The sequence below is a fragment of the Cercospora kikuchii genome (genome assembly GCF_019650295.1).
Source record: "Cercospora kikuchii DNA, contig_00007, whole genome shotgun sequence".
Lineage (NCBI taxonomy): Eukaryota > Fungi > Ascomycota > Dothideomycetes > Mycosphaerellales > Mycosphaerellaceae > Cercospora > Cercospora kikuchii.
This window is the reverse complement of record NW_025408588.1, coordinates 2622124-2648055: the sequence shown is the minus strand read 5'-3', so window position 1 is coordinate 2648055 and position 25932 is coordinate 2622124. Positions and strand designations below refer to the sequence as shown.

General features: G+C 53.0%; 10 protein-coding genes across 10 annotated transcripts; 6 read left to right on the top strand and 4 right to left on the bottom strand.

Moving 5' to 3' along the window:
* Positions 1-1153: 1153 nt before the first annotated feature.
* CKM354_001113700 (exosome nuclease subunit RRP6) lies at positions 1154-3481 on the top strand (the record flags this gene model as incomplete). Its single annotated transcript, XM_044806614.1, has 1 exon — positions 1154-3481. The coding sequence occupies one exon, from the start codon at positions 1154-1156 to the stop codon at positions 3479-3481; it is 2328 nt and encodes a 775-aa protein (XP_044662549.1).
* A 248-nt stretch (positions 3482-3729) lies between these two features.
* CKM354_001113600 (uncharacterized protein) lies at positions 3730-4724 on the top strand (the record flags this gene model as incomplete). The annotated part of the gene is made up of 2 exons (XM_044806613.1): positions 3730-3936; positions 3990-4724. The coding sequence occupies 2 exons, from the start codon at positions 3730-3732 to the stop codon at positions 4722-4724; spliced, it is 942 nt and encodes a 313-aa protein (XP_044662548.1).
* A 487-nt stretch (positions 4725-5211) lies between these two features.
* Positions 5212-6014, bottom strand: CKM354_001113500 (uncharacterized protein; the record flags this gene model as incomplete). The annotated part of the gene is made up of 3 exons (XM_044806612.1): positions 5212-5371; positions 5426-5799; positions 5862-6014. 3 exons carry the CDS (start codon positions 6012-6014, stop codon positions 5212-5214), a joined length of 687 nt encoding a protein of 228 aa, XP_044662547.1.
* Positions 6015-8387: 2373 nt separating this feature from the next.
* On the top strand, positions 8388-10254 carry CKM354_001113400 (uncharacterized protein; the record flags this gene model as incomplete). Its single annotated transcript, XM_044806611.1, has 3 exons — positions 8388-8771; positions 8882-9998; positions 10055-10254. The coding sequence occupies 3 exons, from the start codon at positions 8388-8390 to the stop codon at positions 10252-10254; spliced, it is 1701 nt and encodes a 566-aa protein (XP_044662546.1).
* Positions 10255-11047: 793 nt separating this feature from the next.
* CKM354_001113300 (uncharacterized protein) lies at positions 11048-12337 on the top strand (the record flags this gene model as incomplete). Its single annotated transcript, XM_044806610.1, has 2 exons — positions 11048-11170; positions 11225-12337. 2 exons carry the CDS (start codon positions 11048-11050, stop codon positions 12335-12337), a joined length of 1236 nt encoding a protein of 411 aa, XP_044662545.1.
* A 648-nt stretch (positions 12338-12985) lies between these two features.
* CKM354_001113200 (uncharacterized protein) lies at positions 12986-14197 on the bottom strand (the record flags this gene model as incomplete). The annotated part of the gene is made up of 2 exons (XM_044806609.1): positions 12986-14040; positions 14095-14197. The coding sequence occupies 2 exons, from the start codon at positions 14195-14197 to the stop codon at positions 12986-12988; spliced, it is 1158 nt and encodes a 385-aa protein (XP_044662544.1).
* Positions 14198-14984: 787 nt separating this feature from the next.
* Positions 14985-15472, bottom strand: CKM354_001113100 (uncharacterized protein; the record flags this gene model as incomplete). Its single annotated transcript, XM_044806608.1, has 2 exons — positions 14985-15021; positions 15087-15472. The coding sequence occupies 2 exons, from the start codon at positions 15470-15472 to the stop codon at positions 14985-14987; spliced, it is 423 nt and encodes a 140-aa protein (XP_044662543.1).
* A 1628-nt stretch (positions 15473-17100) lies between these two features.
* CKM354_001113000 (uncharacterized protein) lies at positions 17101-18258 on the top strand (the record flags this gene model as incomplete). Its single annotated transcript, XM_044806607.1, has 3 exons — positions 17101-17820; positions 17887-18005; positions 18060-18258. 3 exons carry the CDS (start codon positions 17101-17103, stop codon positions 18256-18258), a joined length of 1038 nt encoding a protein of 345 aa, XP_044662542.1.
* Positions 18259-18407: 149 nt separating this feature from the next.
* CKM354_001112900 (uncharacterized protein) lies at positions 18408-20540 on the bottom strand (the record flags this gene model as incomplete). Its single annotated transcript, XM_044806606.1, has 2 exons — positions 18408-20406; positions 20461-20540. The coding sequence occupies 2 exons, from the start codon at positions 20538-20540 to the stop codon at positions 18408-18410; spliced, it is 2079 nt and encodes a 692-aa protein (XP_044662541.1).
* Positions 20541-22148: 1608 nt separating this feature from the next.
* Positions 22149-24749, top strand: CKM354_001112800 (uncharacterized protein; the record flags this gene model as incomplete). Its single annotated transcript, XM_044806605.1, has 1 exon — positions 22149-24749. The coding sequence occupies one exon, from the start codon at positions 22149-22151 to the stop codon at positions 24747-24749; it is 2601 nt and encodes an 866-aa protein (XP_044662540.1).
* Between the last annotated feature and the right edge of the window lie 1183 nt (positions 24750-25932).

The window sequence follows — 25932 nt, the reverse complement described above, 5'->3', positions numbered from 1 at the left end:
TCAATCGTCCCAGCCACGCTCAAGGGACGTGCTCTGTCACACATCACGCTCGAAACAGCCTAGCGGGAGGAAGCTGCAGGTGGGAACAACTTTCCACCTCCGTATGTAGGCCAGAAATACCCTGCATGGGGGAGGAATTGCATCTCAACCAGTCGCCACAATCGCTCAAGCAAAAGGGACGATGCCTCGTTGTTTTGCATTGTCCAGATTCTCTCGGTTGCCTCGCAAAGCTCGCCTACCAAATTCGGTAGGTCACGCCAGCCCCGTAGGAGAGCACGTTTCTCGTCTTGTTGCGGACATTTGCATATGCCAGGTTGGGAAAAAGCACCTGCTTATCGATTGCTGTGACTTATCAGCTGTGCGTGCACGAGTGGTCCTACCACAAATACGAATCTGTGTCAGGTTCGAACTTGGAAGGGCTGCGTCAGTAAGCTACGAAGGATGGAATCAGCCGCTCTCAGGAAATTCTTGTCTTTCTTGCTCTCTTGCCGAGCTCAACAGGAAATTGTTGGAGGATATGTTTAGTCACCAGGACCGAAGAGGGTGACATGGCCATACGTCTTTCAATTTTCCAGTTTACAGGTATCTTGTGGCTGCTTGAACGACAAAGCGCGCCTTGGGTGTAGCAAGTGCCAATGATTGGGATCTCCATGTTGCAGTGACATCCGTCGGCGTCGCAGAGACTCGTTGCAGCGCAGATTGCGCATCATGCGTCTTTGTCAATGGCGGAAGTTCGCAGCACTTGTTGGCGACAGATTTCTTGCTTGCTCCTCGGATCGGGCATCGTGAAATAGCCACAGTCTTCGAGATTCAACTACCACGCCTTATACCGCCTTCGCAATCGGATGCTTGTGTTTTGAACTGCGATATCGCACCGTACTTGATACACTTTTTTGTCTGATAGAACAATCAGGGCGTTGTGCTTGTACCCTCACACATTTCGGGTTCGAAGTGATTACCACAACACTGATTGAGTCTTGACTTTCGAGGAGAGAGATGTTGCGGCCCGCTGCGGCCGGCTCGGATACCGGCACGAGTGCGCTAGCAGGGATTCGCGCATGCCGATCAAGAAAGTTGCGACTGAGCTCTTGAGAAGAAAGACATCGAGGCGAAAGATGGGTTGAGCACGCTCATTCCTGCAATAATACCCATAATGGAAGACTTCAGTGCGCTCGAAGCCGGAATCAAGTCGGCGCTCACATCGACGACGCGCAGCGCAGTATCGTTGGCGAACGAGGACATTCCGTTTCAACGATCACTCGATTCTGCTGTGGGACCGGCTCTGGACCAGCAGAATGCACGCCTGCTAGGCCTCGCAGAGCGACTGATTGGAGCTGCCACGTCGAATACCGAAATCACGCGACCGCCGAGGCTCAAGGACCTCGAATCGGTGGAGGGCAATTGGAGAGCTGTGGTCGATGTGGTGGACAGTCTGCTGGAGCGCGCAGATACAGCGCTGGACGAGTTCACGGGTGCCGTGAAAAGATTGAGCCCCGCAGCAGAAACACCGAAGAACGCGAAACCGGGTCGCAATGCACCACAGCGAGACCAGCGTATTGAGAAGCCACAGCTCTTATTCGAGCATGTGCCCACCAACGACGATGAGGCGCCTTTCAAACCGCTCCTGGAGACCAAGCCCCACGCGAAGGTGCCGCTGGAGAAAGAGCCGCGGATAGCAGAAGGCGAGACGCAACCGACATACCCTCACCCTTATCAACACGAGATCGAAAACTACGAGTACCCTGCACGGATATACCAGCAGAGCGAACCCATCATGTACCACCCATTTGACGAGACGACAGCGACCTTCGTGGACACAGAAGAGGCGCTACAGGACATGTTGGAAGAGTTGAAACAGGCAAAGGAAATCGCGATAGATCTGGAACATCATGACAGCAGATCATATATTGGCATAGTGTCGCTGATGCAGATCAGCACCAGAGACAAAGACTGGATAGTGGACACGCTCAAGCCTTGGAGGCGGAAATTACAGTGCTTGAACGAAGTCTTTGCTGATCCGAACATCATCAAGGTCCTTCACGGCGCCTTCATGGACATCATGTGGCTCCAACGAGATCTGGGGCTCTACATTGTCGGTCTTTTCGACACACATCATGCTTCGCGATGCCTGGGATACACAGGCGGTAGCTTGGCATTCTTGTTGAAGAAGTTTGCCAACGTCGATGCTCAAAAGCAGTATCAGACGGCTGACTGGCGAGTGCGACCTCTACCGAAAGAGCTGTTCGATTATGCCCGCAGCGATACACATTTCCTACTGTACATCTTCGATAACATGCGGAACGAGCTGATACAGAGGTCAAACTTCGAGCTGCCAGACCGCGAAGGTGATAAGATCTACGACGTCTTGCAGCGAAGTTCAGAGGAAGCATTACAACGATATGAATATCCAATTTACGATGCGGAACTTGGCCAAGGCGTTGGCTGGTACAAGTTGCTCTCCAGAACACCGGCTCTGCTTAGCAAGGAACAGTTCTCAGTTTTCCGAGCCGTACACCAGTGGCGAGACCAGGTCGCACGAGAGCAAGATGACAGCACACACTACATCATGCCAAATCACCAGATCTTCAGCATTGCCCGCGGCATGCCGCCTAACAGACTGGCATTGCTGGGAATCGCGACGCCTACCTCTCAAACGGTACGGTTACGCGCTGATGAACTTCTCAGTGTGATCATCAAAGCCAAGGAAGCTGGCAAAGATGGGCCTGACATGATGGAACTGCTGAACCAAGTTGAGCCACAGCGGCCGCGAAAGACGCCGAAAGAGAATGCAGCATCGGTCTCACAGCCAGTGATCGAGGCTGCGCCCAGTGCGTCTGCACTGATCGTGTCTACAGACATTCCAATTCGATGCACGGCCTCGTCATTCTGGGGTCCGGCTTTCGAAAGCAGCGCGTGGGATCACACACGAAGCGTGCCCACCACATCGGACATCTCACTGGCTGTTCCACTGCCCCCTTTGACGGCAGAGATATTCGCAGATGCTTCGGAAATTGATCGACAGCAGCCGCAACGTGAGGCCACCCCTGAACCAGTACCTACGCAACAGGAGGATGATGTCTTCATACTCAGAGACACGAGCAAGAAACGAAAACGCGCCACAGAGCCTTCAGATGGAATGGCTGCCAACTCCGATGAGGTTGCTATTGTAGATGAGGCTTCAGTACGTGCGCAGGAGAAAGCGGAGAGGAAGGCAGCAAAGAAAGCTGCGAAGATGGCGGCGAAGGCTGCGGGCGCTGAAGCTTCGGTGAAGGACGAGATGCAAAACGGAGACGACGAGGTCCCGTTCGACTATGCCAGCGCACCAAGCATACTGAATGCACCAAATGAGCGGATGAGCGCAAAGGATCGGAAGAAGTCTCAAAAGCAGGTGAACCCTTACGCGAAGAGCATGGATGCGCCAAAGGGCCTACCTCGAAGTCAGAAGGAGAAAGCCGGCAGAAGTATGACCTTCAAGAAGTGATCTGGCATCTTTCATAGGTATGTAGCATTAGAGCGATGAACGCGATTGGCACGCGCTCCTGACGCGTGGAGCGCGTTGCAAGTGAAGGAAGTTACGTGCTGGCGGCCGCCTGCCTCACGTCGCAAATATGGCAGGAGCCGTTGCCTGCACATGTTTCCTCTCAATTCCTCTCCTTTGCACCTTCCCTTCCGCAAAAACATCCAAATGTACCAAGTTCTCCGCCGATTAACGACCTTCCCCCTTACACCATGCAACCCGCACTTCAGAATCACATCATGGACCAGGAGATGGACTGCAGTGACTCACCGGACATCATCGAAGGCGTCAAATCTCTTCGTGAGAATGGACTGTTGACTGATTTGGTCCTTGTCTGCGAACGCTACCGATTCAGTGTCCATGCAGCAATACTCTCGGCACAGTCGCCCTTCTTCTTGCGACGATGCCAGGCTATGCGGGTACGACTTTTCTGGCAACGCCATCTGATTTGTCCTTCACTGATTCGTCTCAGGACAATGGCAGCCATGAGATCACGTTTAACTGTCAGGATCCCTGTGTTGTCTCCGCTGCAGTGAAGTTTTGCTATGGCATTGATTACGAGGAACCGACCATCGACGACCACGAGCTCATGATGCACGACTTCAAGCCTTCAGAGTTTCACGCGAGAGTCTTTCTCTTGGCATGCCAGTACAGCATCCCCAAGCTCTGTCTTGTAGCGGCGAGAAAGTTCAAGGAGGTTGCGAGCGGTATCTGGAAGTCCACCGAATTCGCGGAGCACGCCGAAGAGATCTTCATAACTCTGCCATCCAGATTTCCGTACATGTCTGAGTCCTACGAGCCACTCAGGGAGGCCATCATGGAGATCGCCGCTGCTCACGCACAAGAACTTCTCCTGAACGAGGGCAGCGCTTACGACAGATTCCAGCAAGTCCTCGAACAATCACCAAAACTCACCCTTCACCTCGCAAAGACTGCGCTCGCACCAGAGCCCGACTTCGACTTTTCCGAACTGATCAGCCGCTCGAGCCGTACCTCACGCGACGCGACGAAACCAACGCGCTACTTCTGCCCTTCTTGTAACTCTGTCTTCTTTGCTCAGATGCCAAGACGCCCTGGCGCTTCCTACACACATGCTTGTCGTGTGCTTCCCCGTGGTCGAAGCGACTTTGAACAGGATAGGGCATCCCGGGAGGAACGGTTGACGATGAAGGTGGATGCATGGAATAGTTTAAGAGTTGCAGACTGATGGAGGAGGTGGTTGTGCGAAGGATGTCCGGCGCTCAGATCGCATCCCTAGCGCCTTCGCAAGGCTCATCATCAATTGATCGATGGGACAGGGGGCATCAAGGCTGTTGGGATGCTCTGATGTCGGTAACGAAGCACGCTGTGTCGGCATGCATTTACTGTGTCGCACAATCGTCGGACAATGGCTCGAGGAGCAGGAAGACAATTCGAATTTGCGCACGTCTTTGTGCCCTGCGAATATCAAACAGCGTGGACTAAACTTTCTCTGCCGCCCATCTTCACAATACGATGAATGTCCTGTATGTCCTTTCCAACCAGTCTCGCCGTCTCTTCGGCTTCGCTCGAGGTCATGTCGACATGCCTTTCATGATCAGAGCATGATCGTAAGCCAACAAGTTTTCGATGCGGAACGAAGGGCACGCAGAAGCCCACATTCGTCATCCGATCTTCCGCTTTCGATATCGAGATAGGTGGACATTCCTGTCGTCTCACGAAACATCTGTCATCACCGGCTCGGCTTCAGCTTCAGCCAGACCGATTGCGGCGCATCGTCTGTCAGCCAACCTCAATTGACTGGCCAGGGCTTCTGCAAGCTCGAAGCTCAGAGTATGAAGAGCTGGAATACGACGAAGTGTGTCCCTGAACTCCCTGTCGTCTTATTAGAAGGCAAACACAACAGGCAGTTTATTAGAGGCGACTGACCTTCCCACGGCCTGAAAACGAAACAGATCTGCAGCGTGGGCTTTGGCGACCGCCAGGAAGCGAATGTGAAGCTCATCGTGATCGTTTTTGAAACGCCGGCCGTCCAACTCCGTTCCGCAATAGATCGCTTTGGCAAGGAGCGCGAACCCATCACTGGCCCAGAGGTCTTCGCATGCCTTTTGGAACTTTCCCGCGGCCATGATCATAAGACTCGGAGCGTGCAAATACTCGGCGACGTCGTAGACACGTGCGTGGAACACCACAGAACAAGTCGATGTTGCTGCTTTACCGCCAGTGGCCTCCCGATAATTTTCGCTGTAGAAGAATTCGATGGCTGCTTGTAGGACTTCTGGGTTCTGCTTCGAATAGAAAGCCTGCTTTGTGTCAGCCACGAAACGTTCGACTTCGCGTGGGCCTGACAGCTGTGTAAACTGACCGTGTGGTCGGAGTCCCAAGCGTCCTCGAGTACGCTGGATTGCGGGCATACGATGACTGCGTGAACGTCCCAACTGTGACCTTCGCACAAGATCGTCATGTCGCTGTATTTGCTGTCTGGAAGCACGAGCGACGCTGCCATCGCGCGCGGCATCGGCGCTGCTGTGTTAGATTGAAGTCGAATGGGAGGTACCAGGAGAACACCGGAGAGATATGAGGGCAATGATTAGCTTCTCTACCAAGACGCGAGCGTTTGCTGCGGTGCGGATTCAGCTGCACGAGCTAGACACACGGTGCCTCACTTCACGTCGCTTCGCTTCAAGTCTCATAGGCTTCTGACATGACAGAAAGCAATTACCCGTGATCGCGACTCGCACAATCTTGGGTTTCCTCCTTCGACTCCATCTCCTTGATGGCATGTCCTTGAACACAACTCCATGCAACTCACAGTTCGCTTCAATTCTTACGTGATCAGCAGCGGGAATACACATCAGAGGCTGTTGCGCGTTCGTGGCATCCAGGAGCCCTCAACACACGGTTCTTCACTTCTCGCGCTCGGCGATCTCGGGACGAGCTGTCTGTCCGGTAGATCTTGATCTAAGAGTGAAGGTCATGGCGTGTCCACTGCCGCGAGTACATCGCTGCTCGCTTCGTTGCTTGGCTTTGCCCAGTCAGCAAGCTCATTGAAGTCCTGCTGCCGAATGCGGATGGCTTTTACGACGTATTCAATTCGTAAGCTGCACTTCCTGTCCACAAACTCATATACTTCGAAACGCCCACATGTTCTGTCGTATACAGAAAGGCGCTTCCGGTCCTTACCTCGACGTTCGACTGCTGCTTACTGAGCGTCCGGAACTCAATCAGACCGACATCACGACCCACCGAGCAGGAAGGGAGCACAAATCTTGCGATATCCCAGCAAGCCTTGCTGGCCATCTTCACATCTTCCGTGCATCGCGCGTACGGCGGAGCGCTGTCCTGCGGTGTTCTTGGTGCCTTGTCCCGAACTGTGGCCCAACACGAAGGATCTGACAATTAAAAGACCATGACGTCCGGCGTTGTTGCCTCAACAGAATGCTCGCAGCCCACTGCGGACACCGTCAAATTTGCAGTCAGACGATGATGAAAGTGGTTCTCGGAGAGTCCTGGCCCCCGGTTCTTCCGACCGTGCACCGGCAGCATACTCCGAGAGAAGGTCGAGATTTTCACAATCGCTGATGAACGCATGATGAACAACAATCCAGACTCGCGCGGCAGCACAATCCTCGCCAATGGAGCACGAGGACGCTTGTGGCTGCGGAGCTCCTTTGTGCTTCTCGAAGGTGATGATGAACGAAGAAGCTCGATCGCTCTTCGACGTTGCAGCAGATAAGCGACCCGCCCTCACAAGACCTACTACAGGAGCCCTAGCCGGCGGTTGTGACACGCATCCAATCCACCCACAGCCACGCTTTACCGACCGACTATGCCTGTCCCCAACTCAACCTATACTACTGACCAGATGGCAGCTGCGCTCTCGCACTGAGGCGCCGAAAGATCGCGCTTCAGCCTTCAATTGCAAATACAAGCGACATCAGCTGACCAAGGCGTTGTGCTCCGCGTGGAGGAGGTCCCGTCTGTGCGCCCTACGAAGCTCCATGTGCGCCATGAGGAGCTGTGGCGTCGAATCGCACGCTTGGTGCCACACTGCCACGTGCCGCTTTTCTACAAGGAGGTCCGCTCCGGCGGATGCTGCTGATATCGGTGGTGTCCACCCGGCCATGCCTGCGATGACAGAGCCCATCCGACCAGTCGCAGCACGGCGCAGTCCACTGTCGGCGTTTTTACCGGACTTCAGACTGGCACAGAACCAACCGGTCATAGCTCAGCCAAGCAAATTTTCCAAGACGCTTTCCCTATACAAGTCTACTTCCTAATCTGACGGTCCATCAGTAACCGAACCACTGAACTCATTACGTTTAGGCGGTTCGCGCAACGTGCAGCGTGGGCCGGCGTACTTAATCAAAATGCTGGGACCCAGAAAGCTGCGCTCGCGCTACGCAGTTTGCTGTAATCTGTCTATTGGGTCTTCTCTTGAGGCACCCAGCAGACATCAGCTGAGTTACCACTCTACCAGACATATTTCACAATCCTCTGCAGACTTTTTGTAGAAAGGACCCAAATACGAAGCAGGAACTCTACCCCGCTTCATCCCGTGCAGCCTTCCTCGACTACATCAGCACGCGACAGCCCAAAGCGACAACTCCCAAAAGCAACCACATCTGCTGGACCCGAGAGCAACATTTGGTATAGCATTCCTGGCCCCTTTGCGACCACTCTGGAAGAATTTCCGTATACGACAAAGCCCACTGCGCCCAATCTACTGCTATCTGATAAGGCGAAAGCTCGACCCGCCCAAAGCGACAATACCCGAACGCGACAATCCTTCGTGTGAAAAATCGATTCCTGCATGAGTGATTGATCGTGATACATATCATCGACAAGCCTGCAGCCCTATCGCCAGCCAAACTTCTCGATTCCTGCGAACATGTCGAAATCCGACCCGTACAACGGCTATGCGCCCGGCGCTGATACCACCTATCGACGAGCATCCAAGCCGGGGGATGCTTATGGAAAGGAAGATCAGTATGGAAATGATGTGCTCCAGGATGCACCCCGCCGATTGAACTCCGTGGACAGCGCCGCCGAGGATGTGCTCGCGGCTATGGGCTACACGCAAGAGCTGGTTCGTAATCGATCTACTCTGAGCGTGGCGTTCATGTCCTTCGTGCTGGCATCTGTGCCTTACGGACTGTCGACGACGCTCATCTACCCTTTGACTGGCGGTGGCCCGTCCACTGTGATCTGGGGATGGTGCCTCGTCTGTGCGCTGATGATGTGTGTGGCCATTTCTCTCGGTGAAATCACTTCGGTATGTTGAAGAATGAGCCCATGCGATGCGGAGTCGCGTGATGACTATCATCTGCGTGCCACGGGCTTGCGTGCGAAAGGTGCCCAAGATGTAGACTAACCTCCTCCCAGGTTTACCCTACAGCTGGTGGTGTGTACTTCCAAACCTACATGCTCTCCCCACGCTGGTGCCGTGCACTCGCTGCGTGGATGTGCGGCTGGTGTTTCGTGCTCGGCAACATCATTATCACCCTATCTGTGAACTTCGGTACCACACTCTTCTTGGTCGGCTGTATCAACATCTTCCAAGGCGAGCCCTACCTCGATGAGGCGACGGGAGAGATGACGACTGCTGGGATCTTCGCAGCCGAGCCTTACCAAATCTACCTGATCTTCATCGGCATTACGATCATCTGCAACTTGATCTCCTCCTTGCTGAACAAGCACCTGCCACTCATCGACACCCTGACTGTCGGCTTCACATTCATCGGCGTTGCTGCAATCATCATTTCCGGACTGGTCATTGCCAGGGAAGGTCGCCGATCCGCTTCTTATGCATTCGGTCACTTCGAGGTCCTTTCTGGCTGGAACCCTCCCGGATGGGCATTCTGCGTCGGTCTGCTGCACGCCGCATATGCCACCTCTGCCACCGGTATGGTTGTTAGCATGTGCGAGGAAGTCGAGAAGCCAGCCGAACAGGTGCCAAAGGCTCTCGTTGGTGCCCTCGCCCTCAACTGGGCCTGTGGTTTCGTCTTCCTGGTGCCATTGATGTTCATCCTTCCAGACTTGGTCGCTGTCACTACCGACCCTACCGGACAGCCGCTGCCTGCCATCCTGTCTCGCGCCATTGGTAACGAGGTAGGCGCTTTCGTCTTGACTGTCCCGATCATCATTTTGGGCTTCTTCTGCGGCACAAGCTGCACCACCGCCGCATCTCGATGCACCTGGGCCTTTGCTCGTGATGGCGCCATTCCTGGTTCCCGCCTTCTGAAGTTCGACACAGTCAACCGCAAGCTCGACGTTCCACTGAACGCCATGTTGCTGAGTATGGCAATTCAGCTGATCCTCGGTGTCATCTACATCGGTTCATCTGCGGCATTCAACGCATTCAACGGCTCGGGTGTCATTTTCCTGACACTGAGCTATGTCATCCCCGTTGCCATCTCCTTCTGCACTGGTCGCAAGAAGCTGATCGGAGCGCGATACAACTTTGGAATTTTCGGTGCCATCTGCAACGTTGTTGCAATGGGTAAGTGGTCTACCTTTTGAGATCTCAGAAACTTTTACTGACTGTCTGTCTCCCAGCCTGGTGCGCCTTCGCCATTCCTCTCTTCTCCATGCCTGCCGGTCTTCCCGTTCTAGCTGAGACTATGAACTATGGTTCCGCAGTGTTCGTTGCAGGACTTGGCGTTGCCCTCGCGTGGTATTACATCTGGGGTCGCAGGAACTATACTGGTCCCAAGGTTGATGACGAGTTCTCGCCTCAGAACTCTTACCAAAATTAGAGATACATAGCATGCAAATGCACATCTTCTTCTCTTCCTCTCCCGTCTTCTGTGGCACCGCATGCAAGCAGCTGTGCCGTGTAGATGTATTGAATCCGACGACAATCATTCTTCACCATGCTCCATGACATCAGTCATCCTTGCCAAGGTTCAACTGCATGTGAACGCGAACAGATATCACCTTCGACCTTCACGCTTCGTCACCGAACAAGAACAACCTGGAATCTCAAGGGTCATCATCAATAGCAAAACGCCAACTATCACGAGCATGCGGCACAAACCCAACTTGCTTCTTTCGCTTGCCTCACGATCGGCGTCGCTTCCGCCTTTATGGGCGAATCCACCGCGAATTCGAGCTTAGCTCTTGACTCAAGTCTGAAGCTTGTCCATCGGACCTGCAAACCTACTTCACTTTCTCGGGACCTTTCTGCTTGTTCTTTTCGCGGTCGATGCCGCCAGAGAAGAGAGACATCCCTGCACACAGCTCCCTTTCTGCACCTCGGTTGGCGTGTAGTTCTCGATTGTTGCGGAAGAAGGCGCTCGGCTTGCCTTGGAACAGGGCGTCTAAGCCATGGCAGACTTTTGGCAGCGGCTGACGAGCTTCGCTTGCGTTGGTGGTGGAAAGTATACAATCTGGGTGGACCTCGCGCCGGTGGGAGTCGGTGCTTGTTAACAACGGACGCTGTCGCTTCTTGGTTTTTGGTTATTGCTGATCTCTTTTCACGGTTTACACGTGGAGTGTGGAACTGAATCACTTTGAATGGTGGCTAGGGCTAGCATGTCGTAAAGAGTTATGAGACTCTCTCTTCATGGCCTTGCTGTTGCGGTTCTGCTGGCATTGAGCGTGAACGCGACGCTTCTGGGACCGAGAAATGAGGTCAATGTGACTGCGCAGCGAGAGCTGCCGATCTGTTCGGTATACTAAGATGATTAGCTTGCGCTCGATCATAAGTGCTGACACCTGCGATAGACAGAATGCGCAAGACAAGTCACCGAACAAACTGGAATCAACTGCCAGCCCAGCGACCCATGCTATTGCGAGGAACGCACGCCACGAAGCCAGGCATTGTCGCAATGCCTACGGACATCATGCTCTCTCGATGACCAGCTGAAAGCTCAAAGATTCCGCGCAGAAACCTGCCAACTTCCAGTACACGATAGACAAGCCGAAATTCGAGCTATCATCTACCCTCTGTTCGGGCTTGCAGTTGTTTTCACACTCGCTCGACTATTATCCCGATGGCCCAGATTGCAAGGCGCAGGCTTCTGGTGGGACGACTTTGTCGTCTTCCTCTGCCTTTTCCCGGTCGTCGCATTTCCTGTGGACTCCGAGATGAACCTTTATTATGGACTGGGCCGCGATATGTGGTTCCTGAGCGCTCACCAGCTCGAGAAGTTCCTCCTCTGGTTCTACATTGCTGAGCCAGTTTACATTACTGCCACACGACTCACAAAGCTTTCACTGGTCCTGTTGTACATACGACTTTGGCCAGAGAAGAACAAGTTTCGATATACTTGCATTGTGGTTGCAGTATTGCTGATACTGTCCATCCCGGCTGGCTTCCTTCCGGTCTTGCTGCAATGCCAGCCTGTATCGCGCTATTGGCGTCAGCTGGAACCAAATGTGCCTGGAACATGCATTGACCAGAAAGTCATGTCGATCGCAAACGCGACTATTGTCATCGCTTTCGATGTCATAGTCCTTCTCCTACCTATACGCAATCTCCTCAAAGCTCGAGTTCCCTGGAGGACTCGACTGGGTATCTTAAGCGTCTTCCTCGTCGGTTTTGCAGTCACGGCTTGCAGTGGAGTCAGGATCTCGTATATTTCGCTGTACTCGAAGAACAGCACAAATCTGACTTACGACTACCGAGGACTGGCGATGTGGAGTCACATTGAAGTCTATTTGAGCTTGGTCTGTTGCTCTATGCCACAAATGCCGGGTCTGGTACGCCGTGTCTGGACACTTATGAGGACTGGTCGGAGGACGAGGCTGGAGTCGGATAGTTCTGGCGCAGAACGTGCGAGTCAGAAGCTTTGGGGAGACAAGTACGCCCCGAAAGCTGAACCTGCTGTTGAATGAGGCACGTTCAGAGAATATCGATACCATCTATTCATTGAACAGAAGGTGCGCCCGCAGAGGGCAGCTACGCCCGCATGGTGATCCGATATTGTGTCACTTGTGGCTTGAGACTTCTGGTTTCCAGCGGAGCGCCCCGCTGATGAAGACTACGCTCAAAAGCAGGATCCTCTGTGGTACCACAGGCACTGGGATATGTCCTTATGAGCCTGGCGTCGAGAGTCGCGACGTTATCCCGAATATTGAGCAAAGAAACATACCCATACGAGATTCCGGTGCACCGCTACACAAGCCGGCATCGAAGGATGTAGGCTGCTGCGGCGTAGCCTGTGGGACGCTGTCCAGAGAGAAAGGCAATGGAGTTTGGGAAGCTTTTTGGCATGAGAAGTAACACACTGCCCGAGATGGCATGTAAAAGAAGAGCACAAATGAGCGTGGATATTGACAAGGCAGGAGGGGCTCTTCATGACTACATGTGTATATGAATCCGAAAATCATCTCATGGGTGCAGCTAAGCCCGGATTTGGGTACAGACCAAGATGGCAACTTTTTCACTTGATCCCTTCTGTCCCGATATGCTGTAAACATTCCGTATGCTCCAACGCCGGCCCACCCCAACCTGTCTTGCACTCCGTCCATTCAGTCGAGTGTTCATTTCAGACGGGGCACATCCACAGCATCAAGCACATTCTGCACGCTCGTTTCCGGTCCACCAGGTACGACCTCTTTCCAAATTCTGTCTTCGATTCTCTTTCCAGGCGCCATAACACTCCAATTCGGGCTCTGCTCTGCTCTCAGCCACTTGAAGTCATCCACGTCGCTCCACTTGTTCTCCACAGCTCTGTCGCCTTCCAGCATGTACGCCTGCGGTAGCGGCGCGAAACGGATTGCGTTGCAGTCTTCGATGATTGGCCGACCGGTGGCGAGCAGGTACACGTCGCAGTTGGAAGAGTCGTGCATTCGGAATTGTCGTGTGGCGACAAGTATGACGGAATCCTTGACCTTGGTGAGCATTGTTGCGCCGGAGACATGTCCGCAAACTATGAGCGAGGAGGAGATGTTTTTCAGGTAGAGTGCCGCGAAAGGTTTGTCTGCTGCTGGTTGTGAGAGATCCACGACGCAGTGACTGATGTTCGAGACTGTGCCTGACGAAGTCGCATGGGAAGCAGATGTCGGAAGGACAACATGTATGTCGTCGTGATCTGATATTTCGACGGATTTCGACGTTGAGAAGGAGGGTTGGCGGAATCGAGTTGTGTCGGTTGGGATGTTGACGCTTTTGCTGCGAGCCGCTTCATCTTCTGAGCCCGCAGACTCATTCGCAGGTGTCACAGGCATGCTGGAGTTGTTGGAAAGATCGGACATGTACGCTGGAGCTTGAAGTCGTTGCTGATGAGCGAGCTCCGCCGCGTCAGTGAGACTGATGGCCGATTCGTTCTTGGTAGCAGAGAAGAGAGGTCCATTCTTCGATTTGAAGGAGAACTTGGGCTTTGGCGCATGTGCTTGTCGGACGTCTTGTAACTTGTTGTTCAATGCTTTGATCGCTTCTCCGTACGTTCTCTGGTCATATGCAGGCACGTATGCAGATGCATCCTGCACTTCATTGGACAGTCTTGCGATGCTTGAGAGGCAGTGATCGATCGCATCAGATCGCTCGCCACCAGTCAGACTGTGCTTGCTGATACGAGCCATCTGCTCCTGGAGATCTTCGACACAGTCAGTCAGGCTGAACGGTTAGTTCGCTGCTGATGTGTGCGGACCTGTTACTTCATGCTGAAAGTAGCGGAAGAACTTCTCACTAGGTGAGGACTGCGTAGATGGTGCTGCTTGCGCTCCAGCCTCTGTTGGCGCTGAAGATGCCATGCTGTGGTGTTTGGTGGACTGTCTTGCTGTTTGCAGTTCAGATCAAGCTCAGCTGCACGGAGGTAGATGAGCTGTTGTGAGCGGAAGTGATTGGGAGGGTGATGTTCGATCAGGTGGTCTCATGTGAAGGTTGGTCGTGCCATCAAACGTCATCTGCAGTCGCCTGCTGCATCGGCCAACTCATGCTTCCACAAGGGTGCCGCCTCAGAACCTGCATACACCTTCGGCCTCGACGAGGTTGTCGTTGTCGCGTGCCGCAGGCCCCGCAAGATCTGCACTAGCGGGAGCAGCCGCCTTGGCATTTAGTCCTTGCCCTGCTGTCCTCGACAACGTCAACATAGCTTCCCATCCTTCCCTCACGCCATCACATTCATCGTACTACGCCCCGAATCGAGTGACAGGAACAGAGATGCACGTGAGTGATAGGCCGTTAGCGAGCTGCGACTTATGTGCTTACATGGTCTGCAGCAAAGTCTGGCACAATGACAACAGGTCGGGAGTACAGGAAACCACGAAAATGCTTCCTGCGTTCCAAATCAGAACGGCTGACCCAGAGAGTGCTTTGAGTGAGAACTGAGATCTGATATGCCCGGAGGGACAATTCCTTCGATCTCAAGAGTCATCACAGGAGCTAGCAGCGAAAACAGCTCTGACGTTTTGTGGTCTTCGCAATATTGATCTTACATAGACGAATCTAACAATTGCGGATACAATAATCCTCCGGTTTCCCAGCAGCTTGACTGTTCGCTTCTCCTGGTCTACATCGAGCACTGTTCTTGTTCTCAAGCTAGCCACTTCCAGGCACAATCGCCCACGTCTCGATCCTAACATCAATTAGCACGATACAATTACGCAGGACAAAGAGAACGAGAGGAGTGTCTACACTTACTCGTACTTCCAATCCGGACCCGCCAACCTGAAAGCCGGCAACATTGCACTAGCCGGCCTATGATCGCATCCAAGCCAGTCAATGAACACTTGACTCGGGTTTTGCTTCGTAGGATGGAAATCCACAACGTGGTGCGTGACTTTGAAGATATCACGTTTCGTGGCACCGGCAGCCTTTAAGCAGTTTTCAAGGTTCTGCAGAGCGAGACGGACTTGATCTTCAAAGTCTTTGGGAGTTTCGCTGACTCCGTCGGGCTGAATTGCGAGCTGGCCAGTGATGGCGACGAGTTTATCACCTGGCTGGAAGACGAAGGTGTTGACTTGCGAGAATTGTGGTTGAGGCTGGGGGCACTCAGGAGGATTGTAGGTCACGGATTGGCGGGACATGGTGAAGCTGGATACTCGAGCAATTTGGAAGTTGTAGGAGAAGTACTGTCTCTGTGCTTGAAGACTAGCATTGGAGAATCAACTGACAATAACAAATACAGGTACTCCTTCAATGGCTCCTCATTACGTCACGCAGCATGGAGAGGGATGCCGAGTGCATCGCCTAAACCTTATGAGCTTGCCTTCAGGAGGAGAGCTTCTAGCTTCGACATTCTGCCAAGGAAGGACAACCATCATCCCATAGGAGCAACTCAGCAACTTCGATATGCCGTATAAGACTAAACCACAGCTCTCATTCGACCTGCGCAGCACCGTCAATGAGCCCGAACAGCCAGAGGTCTCCATGCTATGACCAACTTCATCCTCCTTTGGTGTCTCGTCAGCACTTTTCTTCATGAAAGCACCTACAATCACTTACAAATCTGCCAAAATCCAATTGCTTCTCGAAGTCTGCTTGCCGGGGGACGAGATGGCTCCGGCACTCCGGCTCTACCGCTTATTGCCCTCCGCCTACTTCTCCTGACGATCAGTCGTGAGTGGGCGACACGACAAATCCAAGTACGATGAGACGGACTGAGGCGTGTTCTGCGTCCATGCGACGATTGCAGCAGACGATCATTTGCTGCCTGTCGGCGCCTCACACCAGGACTGTGGGTGTCGATCGACGGAAGTGATCCAGTGCCGCGGATTTGCACGAGCGAATGGACGTTGATAGCTGATGCGCCATCCTCCATAGCTCTAAAGTCGGTATGTTGAGATCTTGGCGATAAAGATATGCTTGGTTGCCTCCCTCTTGGGCGTCTGCGTGGGAAGGCTCCAAAGCCTTCCGGGCTTCGGATACGTTGGGAAGACATCATCACTCTGGTGTTTTGCCCTTGAGCTCTGCGAAGTGTTCCTCTAAGAAGGCAGAAAGAATCTATGTGCGACCTCTATCGTTCCCTTTATGCCTCGAAGGAAAAGAGAAGAGTCGAGTCTCGGCTCTTGAGACACGCTTGTTGGCTGTCTAGCGTCGCCACGGTCAAGCTAGACTCACCTTGAATGGTGTCGCAGATGATTCTAGAGACAAGTTTTCGGATCCGACAGTACTTGAGCTCTGTTGCTATTGTCTGTCTGTACAGGGAAAGCCATTCGGATCACCTGTCTGTCAGACAGTACTCATACATTCAGCATTCCAATAGTCCCTCGAATCGGTGTTGCAGGCACTAATGTGCTCTAGACATGGTCAATGAGATGGTTCCACATCTCGAGGGTGTGTGCTTCCCTGTCTTGCTGCGCGAAACCATCAGGACACCCATGGGCGAACTTGCGCTCTCTCGTAGGTCTTGCCGAGCTCGATTCGGCCGCGTGGCCCATTCGGTGCAATCGTTGTGCCTTCGTCGGCCTACAGAAGTTGATACTGAAGTTTCTACTATGAGGAACACGGCTGACAGAAGATGGTCGTTGCACTTGTTGCGGACGTAAAGAGCAGCAGCAGCAGCAGCCTTGGTCGGCGATACCGGAGTTAGCGGCCTACTCCACCTGATCAGTCACCACATTGCTGAGCTTACAACCGACATGCTACATCAACATTGCTGTCTTCCAGTTCCTTCATTCCTACTCTTTAGTACCAACCACTAACCGCCTCAATCATGGTCTCAGCAAAATACCCACAGCGCAAGATCGGCGACGATCACGTCTCCGCCCAAGGCCTGGGGTGCATGGGCATGAGCTTCTCATACACATCTGGTGAAAGCTATAATGATGAAGAATCAGCCAAAGTGCTTACTCGAGCTCTCGACCTCGGCATCAATTTCTGGGATACGGCCGATGTCTACGGCCCACACACCAACGAAAAACTCATTGGCAAGTGGTTCAAAGATACAGGCAGGAGGAAGGAAGTCTTTCTCGCCACCAAATTCGGTCACACTCGTGGTTCTGATGGCTCCATCCAAGTGAGAGGTGACAAAGAATACGTGAAGCAGGCATGCTATGACAGTCTCGAGAGACTAGGCGTCGATCAGATCGATTTGTACTACCAGCATCGTGTGGATGACAAGACGCCGATTGAGGAGACGGTACAGGCCATGGTCGAGCTCAAGAATGAAGGTAAAATTCGCTACTTGGGTCTATCTGAGTGTTCGGCGGAAACCTTGAGACGGGCGGTCAAAGTGCACCCAATTGCTGCAGCTCAAATGGAATTCTCGCCGTTCGCCTTGGAGATTGAGTCTGAGCAGACCGACTTCCTTCGCACAGCTCGTGAGCTTGGCGTCAAGATCGTGGCGTACAGTCCACTTGGACGTGGTTTCTTGACTGGTGCCATCAAGAGCCGAGCAGATTTGGACGAGACCGATGGGCGGAGAAATCACCCGGTAAACTCAGTTGCAGGCTCACATAGCTACATCTTTGAACAGGCGCTGATCTTCATGGAATTTTAGAGGTTCTCCGAGGAGCATTTTGCTGACAATCTCAAGCTTGTCACGAAGCTGACAGAGCTCGCGGCCAAGAAAGGCGCCACACCAGGCCAGCTCGCTCTTGCCTGGGTGCTCTCTCAAGGGTATGTTTTGACTTTGCCATGTATGTCTTGTATGTATAAGCTGATCTGTCACAGTGACGATTTTATCCCGATTCCCGGAACGAAGCGCATCAAATATCTCGAAGAGAACGCCAAGGCAATTGACATTCAACTCACGAGAGAGGACGATCAGGAGATTCGGAAAGCGATCGAGAGTGTAGGCGGCATGAAAGGAGACCGATATCCGCCCGTCATGATGTCGAAGTTGTTTGGAGACTCTCCGTTGCCACAATGACGGTATGTATATTGCAAAGGGTGTATCGCAAGTGAATGAGAGGGACGACTTGGAGATACGAGCCGGGCCACCTAATACAACTGCAATGCGCTCCAAGACTCAATGTAACACTCTGACTTTGTGTGTCAAGTAGTCTCACATGCCGAGAGTCAGTTCACGATCACTCTGACGCGGTCCATATTCCATGCCAGAGCAACTTCGGTCGTCGTATTTCCCTCACGATGCGACGCAACGCGAACACCGGCAAAGTAGAGCCCAGGCTCCTCGTACACATGTGAGAACTGTACGTTAAGCACCTCGCCGACTTCAAAGTCCTGGTTCACGTACTCGCCATTTCCATATGCATCCCACTCAAGCGCAACTAACTGGCCAAAACCGGTAGGAACCTCTGCCTTTGCGTTGAAGTTTATCTCATTTCCAGACGCCACTTCAGCTCGCTTCGTCCCATTGACGACGAGCTCGACCACCGGCTGAATGCCCTTGCGCTCAGAAGCAGCGCTCGGTATCCTGACCTGGCCATCCTGAACAGTATAATTTGTAGGCGTCGGAGGTTCAATGCCGAATTCGACCCAAGCGCTCAGATCACGCAAATGTTGTTCATACAAGCCAGTCCAGTCCACGAGCCGCTTTGTAAATGGAGGACCAAGTCTGGACATGGCATGGTCCGCATTCTCGCCAAAATAAAGACGATAATGGTCTTCGATACCTCCTTTCGCTTTTGCTACCTGCTTGGAGTACCAATCCGCATGCCAAGGAAAAGCATCGAAGTCGAGCAGAGTTTGCAGGGCGATTGCCTTCATGGTAATGTTGCCGGTGTGAGTGGAACCTCCCGTGGTTGACTGACTGATAAGCGGTCCGATCAACGTGCTACGCTGCGGGTAGAGGGGCTGACCGGCGTCGTCTCGAAGATAATCGAAGGCGTAGAATCCGCTGTCTTTTGGTGGGACCTGGTGCCGGTAGAATGTGTGTGCTGCGAGGTACCATCTGTTATCGACCGCAACTCGAGCTCCGGAAACCAGAGCATGAAGAGTCTCATTTGTAGTGCCGCGGGACGAGATGTAGACAGTGCGAGTGTCCGGATCCAGGTGACCAGAGAATGGCTGAAGCGTGTCGTTGACCATAATGGAGAAGCCCAGACCAATGGTGCCAGCAGCATTCTCCGGCACATCGTCTAGGACAAACTCGGTTGTCATGCCGTGATCGCCTGTAGCCTTGCTTACAATAGTGCTATTGAACTCGACAAGAGCAGCACGGAACCTTTCACCTAGCGCAGATTGCTCAGCGCCAGCATATCCATCTTTCGTCCAGAAGTCATCCGCATAAGTAGGATCCATGTCTTGAATTATGGGAATCGTGATATCCTTCAACGTCTGGAACAGTTGGGTCCGATTCCCCACAATAGCGTCCCAGTCTTCCCATCCTTGTAGAGGTACACCAAGAGCCGTTACTTCCTCCAGAACAGCCTGCTCGAGGTCATTCAAGACGGACGTGAGGTCGACACTGCTACCAGGCTGAACCGCATCAACGACCTCCGCGGACTTATTGCCAAATATCAGACCGCCAAAAGCTCGCATGCCCCAATTATAGGGAATTGACATGGGTGTTGCTTGAATCAGCACAAGACACCCATCCCATACCCGAAACGTCTTCTCAGCAGCGCCAACGATCTCGAGAGAACCGCCACTGCCACCATAGACATAGCCATAAATCTCGTCGGCTGAAACATTGTAATAATCCTGAGCAACGCGGCGGGCCAGCTTTGCCGTTGCTGCGTCTGCGCGATAACCCACCGAGGCGGATGCCTGGATAGTGAAACCACCACTCTCCACGCCGAAGGCAATGGCATAGTCTGGAGCACTAGCGTTCTGTGTCGGGTAGACGAGCTGGAAGAATCGACCTTTCCACTGTGGTTTGGGGGTAAGGTAGAATGTAAAGTTCACTGTTGTGCCGTTGAAGTAGCCAGAGATCCTCTCATGAGAGACAGGCCGACTTTCATTACTTCGGTTCGTGAAGATCGGAGAAGCATATTCGGGGTCGATGCAGTCTCGTGTGACGATGAGGGCCTGGCCTTCTGTAACACATTCTACTGCAGCTTGTTGAGCAGTGACACCAAGAGCAGCGATGAAAGCTGTCAATGCAGTGAACATTCTGTGAGATTTCGATTAGTTTCCTCCTGAATGCTTAGTACACGAAGTAACGTACCTCATACTGAGAGCAAGCATACCGGGATGGTGTTCTGGTTCGCTATGGGAGAGGAACCATGATTTCATTAATGTAGCCATGGCTGGTCTCTTTATATGCACGTAGCAGTACTCCCTTCTTGCTCTAGACTCAGTCACGATCTGCTAGTGCTTATGAATCTCTTGTCTGAGTCCAACCTCGACATAGAAAGATCTCCTGGATTTGGTGGCCTTGTAATCGTCAGCAACTTGGCACGGTTGTGCTGGGCGGTACGGCTGTGATCGCGAGGTTGATGGCGTCTGGGCGTGAGACGGCTATGCTTCTGCCGGTGATTTCATAAGCGTACATCTGATCTGTTGGTGGAGTATTATCTCGTCGAGGCCATAGCGTTGGTGATCTTGAATTTTGATGCTTCCACCAGCGTGGCACTCAGCATCTTTCAGTGCCTGTTCTGCATCGGAGATCTCGTAGCCAAGGAACAAACAGTTCTGGTGCTTTCACCTTACACACTTAAGACGGCTTCCGAAATAACACCTGCTTGCCAGAGATCTTTGGGCCGAAGATAGGTACCAGGATAGCGAGGCTTGATCGTGCGCTCTCGGTGCGAGTGGCATAAGGCTAAGGAGTAGGGTGTCGTACTCGTACTCGTACGCGCATGTCATCTTGGCAACTCCTGGCTACTTCACCATTTCTACTTCGCAGGGAAATGTTCTTGCTCATTCAGGTTGTCGTGTACCGCTAATGATGTTTGCCAGAAACTTCTGAGCGCCGCTATGACTTCTGTCCATTCGCGGAACCTCTTTCGTGCTTTCATCCCAAATTGAGCAAGGTTTCTCATAGAAGGCATTCCGCAACTGCACCAGAAACGATGAATCATGTACGCGACCTTTGCGATGGCCGGCGAGCATTGAACCCGGTCCTCCTATGGTTCCACGATATTGTATCTGCTCGACAACTCCGAGAAAGTGTGAGAGTATGAGAGCAAGCCTTCCAGGAGCTGTCTCATTGTGCCAAGATTCGTCAAGGTGTGGCTTCATCATCAATTGAGTGGTCTTCCGCCCAAGGGTAGGATGAGCCATTGGGTCAGTATTGCGCCGAGTCGACTCATCTGAGGTCCTTTGCGTGAGGTCGAGTCCATGCTATTCGTTCTCACTGAAGTCATGAGCACCAGGAATGGTTCGTGCCAAGTGCTTCCATCAAGACGATTATGTAAGCGATCTTGATTCCCAGGTTCTGATCCAGAGCTGCTTCCGTTACTGATGGGGCCTGTGTTTTCATTGCTAACAACAGACAATCTAGATTCGACAAAAACATCGAAACTCTCTTCTTGTCAGATCAAGGCCCTTTCTCCCTTCTTGATGTTCAAGTTCTCGAAGTTAGGTAGCTGTACGACACTTCACGCCCGTTCAGCCATCTCGTATTACGCCATCGACTTGTCTTCGAAACAGCGCTGGCTGTTGGCTATATGCTCGGTGTGGATACAGCGATGTGCTTTGCCTGCAGTCGAAGCTGCAGTGGCAAATCTCTCGAAATGCACGTCGACGCAGCGTGCAGCTACCATGTTCTAGCACTGCAGCATGCAGCTCGACTGGCAGCTGACGTGGGGCCCAGTTCGTTTGCTTTTCAAGAGCTGAGATTTGCAGACAAGCGTCCAAAGCTGCTCGGTGCTCCGTAAGGTGTGAGCGAATGTAACTTGGTTGTTTTCTTCCATGGCAGAAGGGTTCGCAGTGCTGGGTGCCGTCTCGGCAGTGCTCCAGGTGGTTGATTTCTCCGCGAAACTGATCAAATATGCAGGTGAAACGGTGAATTCGGGAAACAATGCTGTACAAGAGACCACACAAGTAGAAGCTTTTGCTCAAGCACACAAAGACCTGGCAGAAGTCATTCGCAGTTCTTTCGGTCCTGATGACACCAAGTCCCGACTGCTATCGGCGAGCGACAAGAAAGTGCTCAAATTCGCTGAAACTTGTCATGACGACGCCCAGGAATTACTGGACGAGCTCAAGGACTTACGAGTCGATCCCGCGGCTACGGGCCTGCACCGTGTCGTGGAAGGCACGAAGAATGCGGCTCGGGTGCTCAGAAAGCGTGAGGCGATCGGTCGACGGCGACATGCGCTTACAGAACAGAGCAGCGCTTTGCAACTGGCTCTAGTCATCGCACGAGACGATGAGCACAAGGTGATTCATGCTTCCATATTGAGCCGTCTTGCATTCCCGGATATGCAGCAACGTGAAGGCAATGTGGCCGATGCGCACGCCAATACCTTCGACTGGGCAATCGGCGTAGACAGCATCGGTCTTAAGCAGTGGCTACAGGAAGGGAGCGGTATGTTCTGGATCACTGGCAAGCCGGGTTCTGGAAAGTCAACTATGATGAAGTATCTGGTGAATGGCTGGAAATCGAGGGAGATGTTACACACCTGGGCAGGCAAGAGCGAATTGGCTCTGGCAAGCTTTTACTTCTGGTATCTTGGCTCTGGATTGCAGAAGTCACTGGATGGGCTGCTCAGAACGCTCCTTCATGAACTGCTTGTGACCGCTCCAGATTTGGCTAAACACGCCTTTCCCGACCAGTACTCGCAGCCCCGTTATATGACGAAAGCCTTCAAATGCGACTCGCAAACACTATCAGCGGCATTAGAACGTCTTTCGAGGATCTCAGCCACTTCACTAGAGATGAAGAGACTTTGCTTCTTCATTGATGGACTAGACGAATTCGATGGTGACCATTTGGCTTTGGTTCGAATGCTGGATAAAATGGCTCGACAGCTGGAAATCAAGATCTGCGTGTCCAGCAGGCCATGGAATGTATTCATAGGTGCCTACGAGGGACGCGTTCCCCTCTTACGCATGGAAGAGCTGACCAAGGATGACATTCATCAGTACGTTTATGATCGTGTATTGTCGGCGATACAATCTCGTAGCGAAGCATTTGGATTGCCAAGAGGGTCCTCGGGATACGCCAGAGATGACCTTCTCGCTTTCGTGCGCGAAGTCACTGTCAAAGCCGAGGGCGTCTTCCTCTGGGTCGTGTTAGTCGTTCAGGACATGATTTCCGGTATTAATGAGGGTGATACAACGCCTATGCTGAGACGTAGGGTGCAATCATATCCCCCCGACCTGGAGGAATTCTTCAAGATCTTAATATATGACCGCGTGGATAGAGTCTACGCGGATCAGACCAGCCAAGCGCTCGTTCTCGCTCACACCTATGGCGCGGCATCTTCCCACGTGGCCGATACTTTGGCGCCTTCTCTTTTCGATTATTGGTTGCTATTCAGGTGCCCGGAAGGGCTACAGGACAGCGAATTTGCTTACAAGTTTGAAGCAGAGCCCACATCTCAAATCGACCTTGCCGGCATGGCAAGGCAGACAAGGTCGCAGCTGAGCTCTGCGTGCAAAGATCTCCTCGTCATCGAAAAGACAGACGAAGCATCTTTCAGCACCAAGGTCCGATTTTTGCATCGAACCGTGTATGACTTTCTCGACAAGGGGGCAATTTATGCGAAATTGACAGCGCAGTCGCCATCGTTCTTCCGCTCTCCATGGGTCCTGCGACTGTTTGCCTTAGCTCGTGCAAAATATCTGGCGCGACATACTGGGCACACCTTGAAGAGCCAGGCCAATGAGCTGATCAACGCATGCTTTTTCAATTGTCCGGATTCAAGGACTATGTCTGCTCGTTTCATCATGGATTTTGAACGCAGTATTATACCCTGTTTGTTGCACGGCCAGACAAGCGGACCGGGGGAATGGGCTTTCGAGTTCTCAACATACGAAGCCATCTTAGCTTTTCGGTGCAACGATATATTTGACGTACTGGACATCAAGCCCGTCGCAGGTAAATCGATGGAAGTGCTAATCCTCGCTACGCTTGGGATGTCTTCCTTGAACCAATTTGGGCTATTGCAAGTGAACTTGAACATTTTGCAAAGGTTGATTGGCTCTTACAGCATGCAGTGGATGGCGCAGCAAGAGCAGGATGCCGTGGAGTCGCGATGTTCCGTCAACTGCTGGGCAGCGTTCCTGCGAGCTTTTAACGGTGCTTATGAAGCCGAAATCGCAGCAGATGACTCCTCGAGATCGCAGCAAATACTGGTCCGCGGCTGGATCATCACGAAGATGTTTCTCGACAGCTACGCTCCATTGAATACAAGGTTCTGCGTTGCTGCGGAGGAACTCGGTGGTACCCAAGGTCATGAACATCAATGGCGAACCGCCATGATATTCCTTCGACAGCGCATCCCATCGAAATGGTTGAAGGAATGCCCACGGCTCAGTGATCCCTTCTTGTCGTGGATGCGCTGAAAGAAGAGTACCTAGGTTCGATGTCAGTCGGGAAGTGGTGAACGTAGTCCAGCCAAATCCGCCTTGTATACAAGATTCTAGAGCTGACATGCAGTGGGCGCCAGACTGTGGCGATGAATATCCTGTGACAGAGTGTTCTCCTGGCATCAACTGGAGCAGACGTCAGACGGACATGCTAGGTGGTACCTAGCTGCCGTGTCGTTGCGCCATCGATTCTCCTCGTGCACGCCTGAAGTCATTCGCCCGTGGTCACACCTGGGGGAAAGGCAGACCAGGCCGACGTTCTCGACTCGGCAAGCGCTCGCCGAGATGTGGCAGGTTTCAGATTTGCGGGAGCGTCTTGCCTGTACTTGGCGGTGAAAATCGGCCACAGAAAGAAGGAAGCCGAAACGAATCAGTCGAGAGCAGAACAGCCACAACCGACTGCCACGTTGAGTTGCGCGATTGGATTTTCTCGCACATGCTGTTGAGATGCACGCCTCGAGCCGACGTGGTGAAGGCAAAAGGTGATGGATGCTGCATCCAGGAAGCCGTTGCTTGTCTGTCGCGACGGTCCTGGGCCATCTTCGGGAGTCATTACGGCTGTTTGAGGCTCGCCGACACGGGCGCTTTCGGTGGTGGACGAGCGGACTACGCGCGCGCCAAGCGGTGTCTGAGGCGCGGAGCGGCGCAGTGGGATGGAGAGTGCGATGGGCGGACGGGCAGATTTGGATCGCTGGTGGTCCAAAAGTGCAGCGAGAGCCGGCGACAACGTTGAGTGCCAATTTCTCGGCTCGTCGGCCGTTCCTGCGTGACACGAGGACAACGGCGAATCAGAGCGGGGATCGCGTGTTTGGCGGGCTCGACTGGGTTTAGATGCATGCAGGAACAGGTTGCGGAGCAGGCGCTACCGGGAGTCACGCTCGTGCCGTCATCGTATTTGGCTTCATCCCTGTGCACATTATGAACGCCGCAGCCGCATCTCCCTGATCTCGACTGCATCTGCTGCTGCTGCTTCTTCGCCCTCATCACGCTCGACGACAGGTCACCACGCTCTCTACAGCACTCCACGCTCCTTCACCACCGCCGTCACTCGTTCGCCAGGTGTTGTTTGGGACCACATTCCTTCACACACCCCCCGACCCCGTCAGAGCAGCGCATCAGCATTCCTCGCGTCGTGACACGGCAATCACCAGACGTGTGA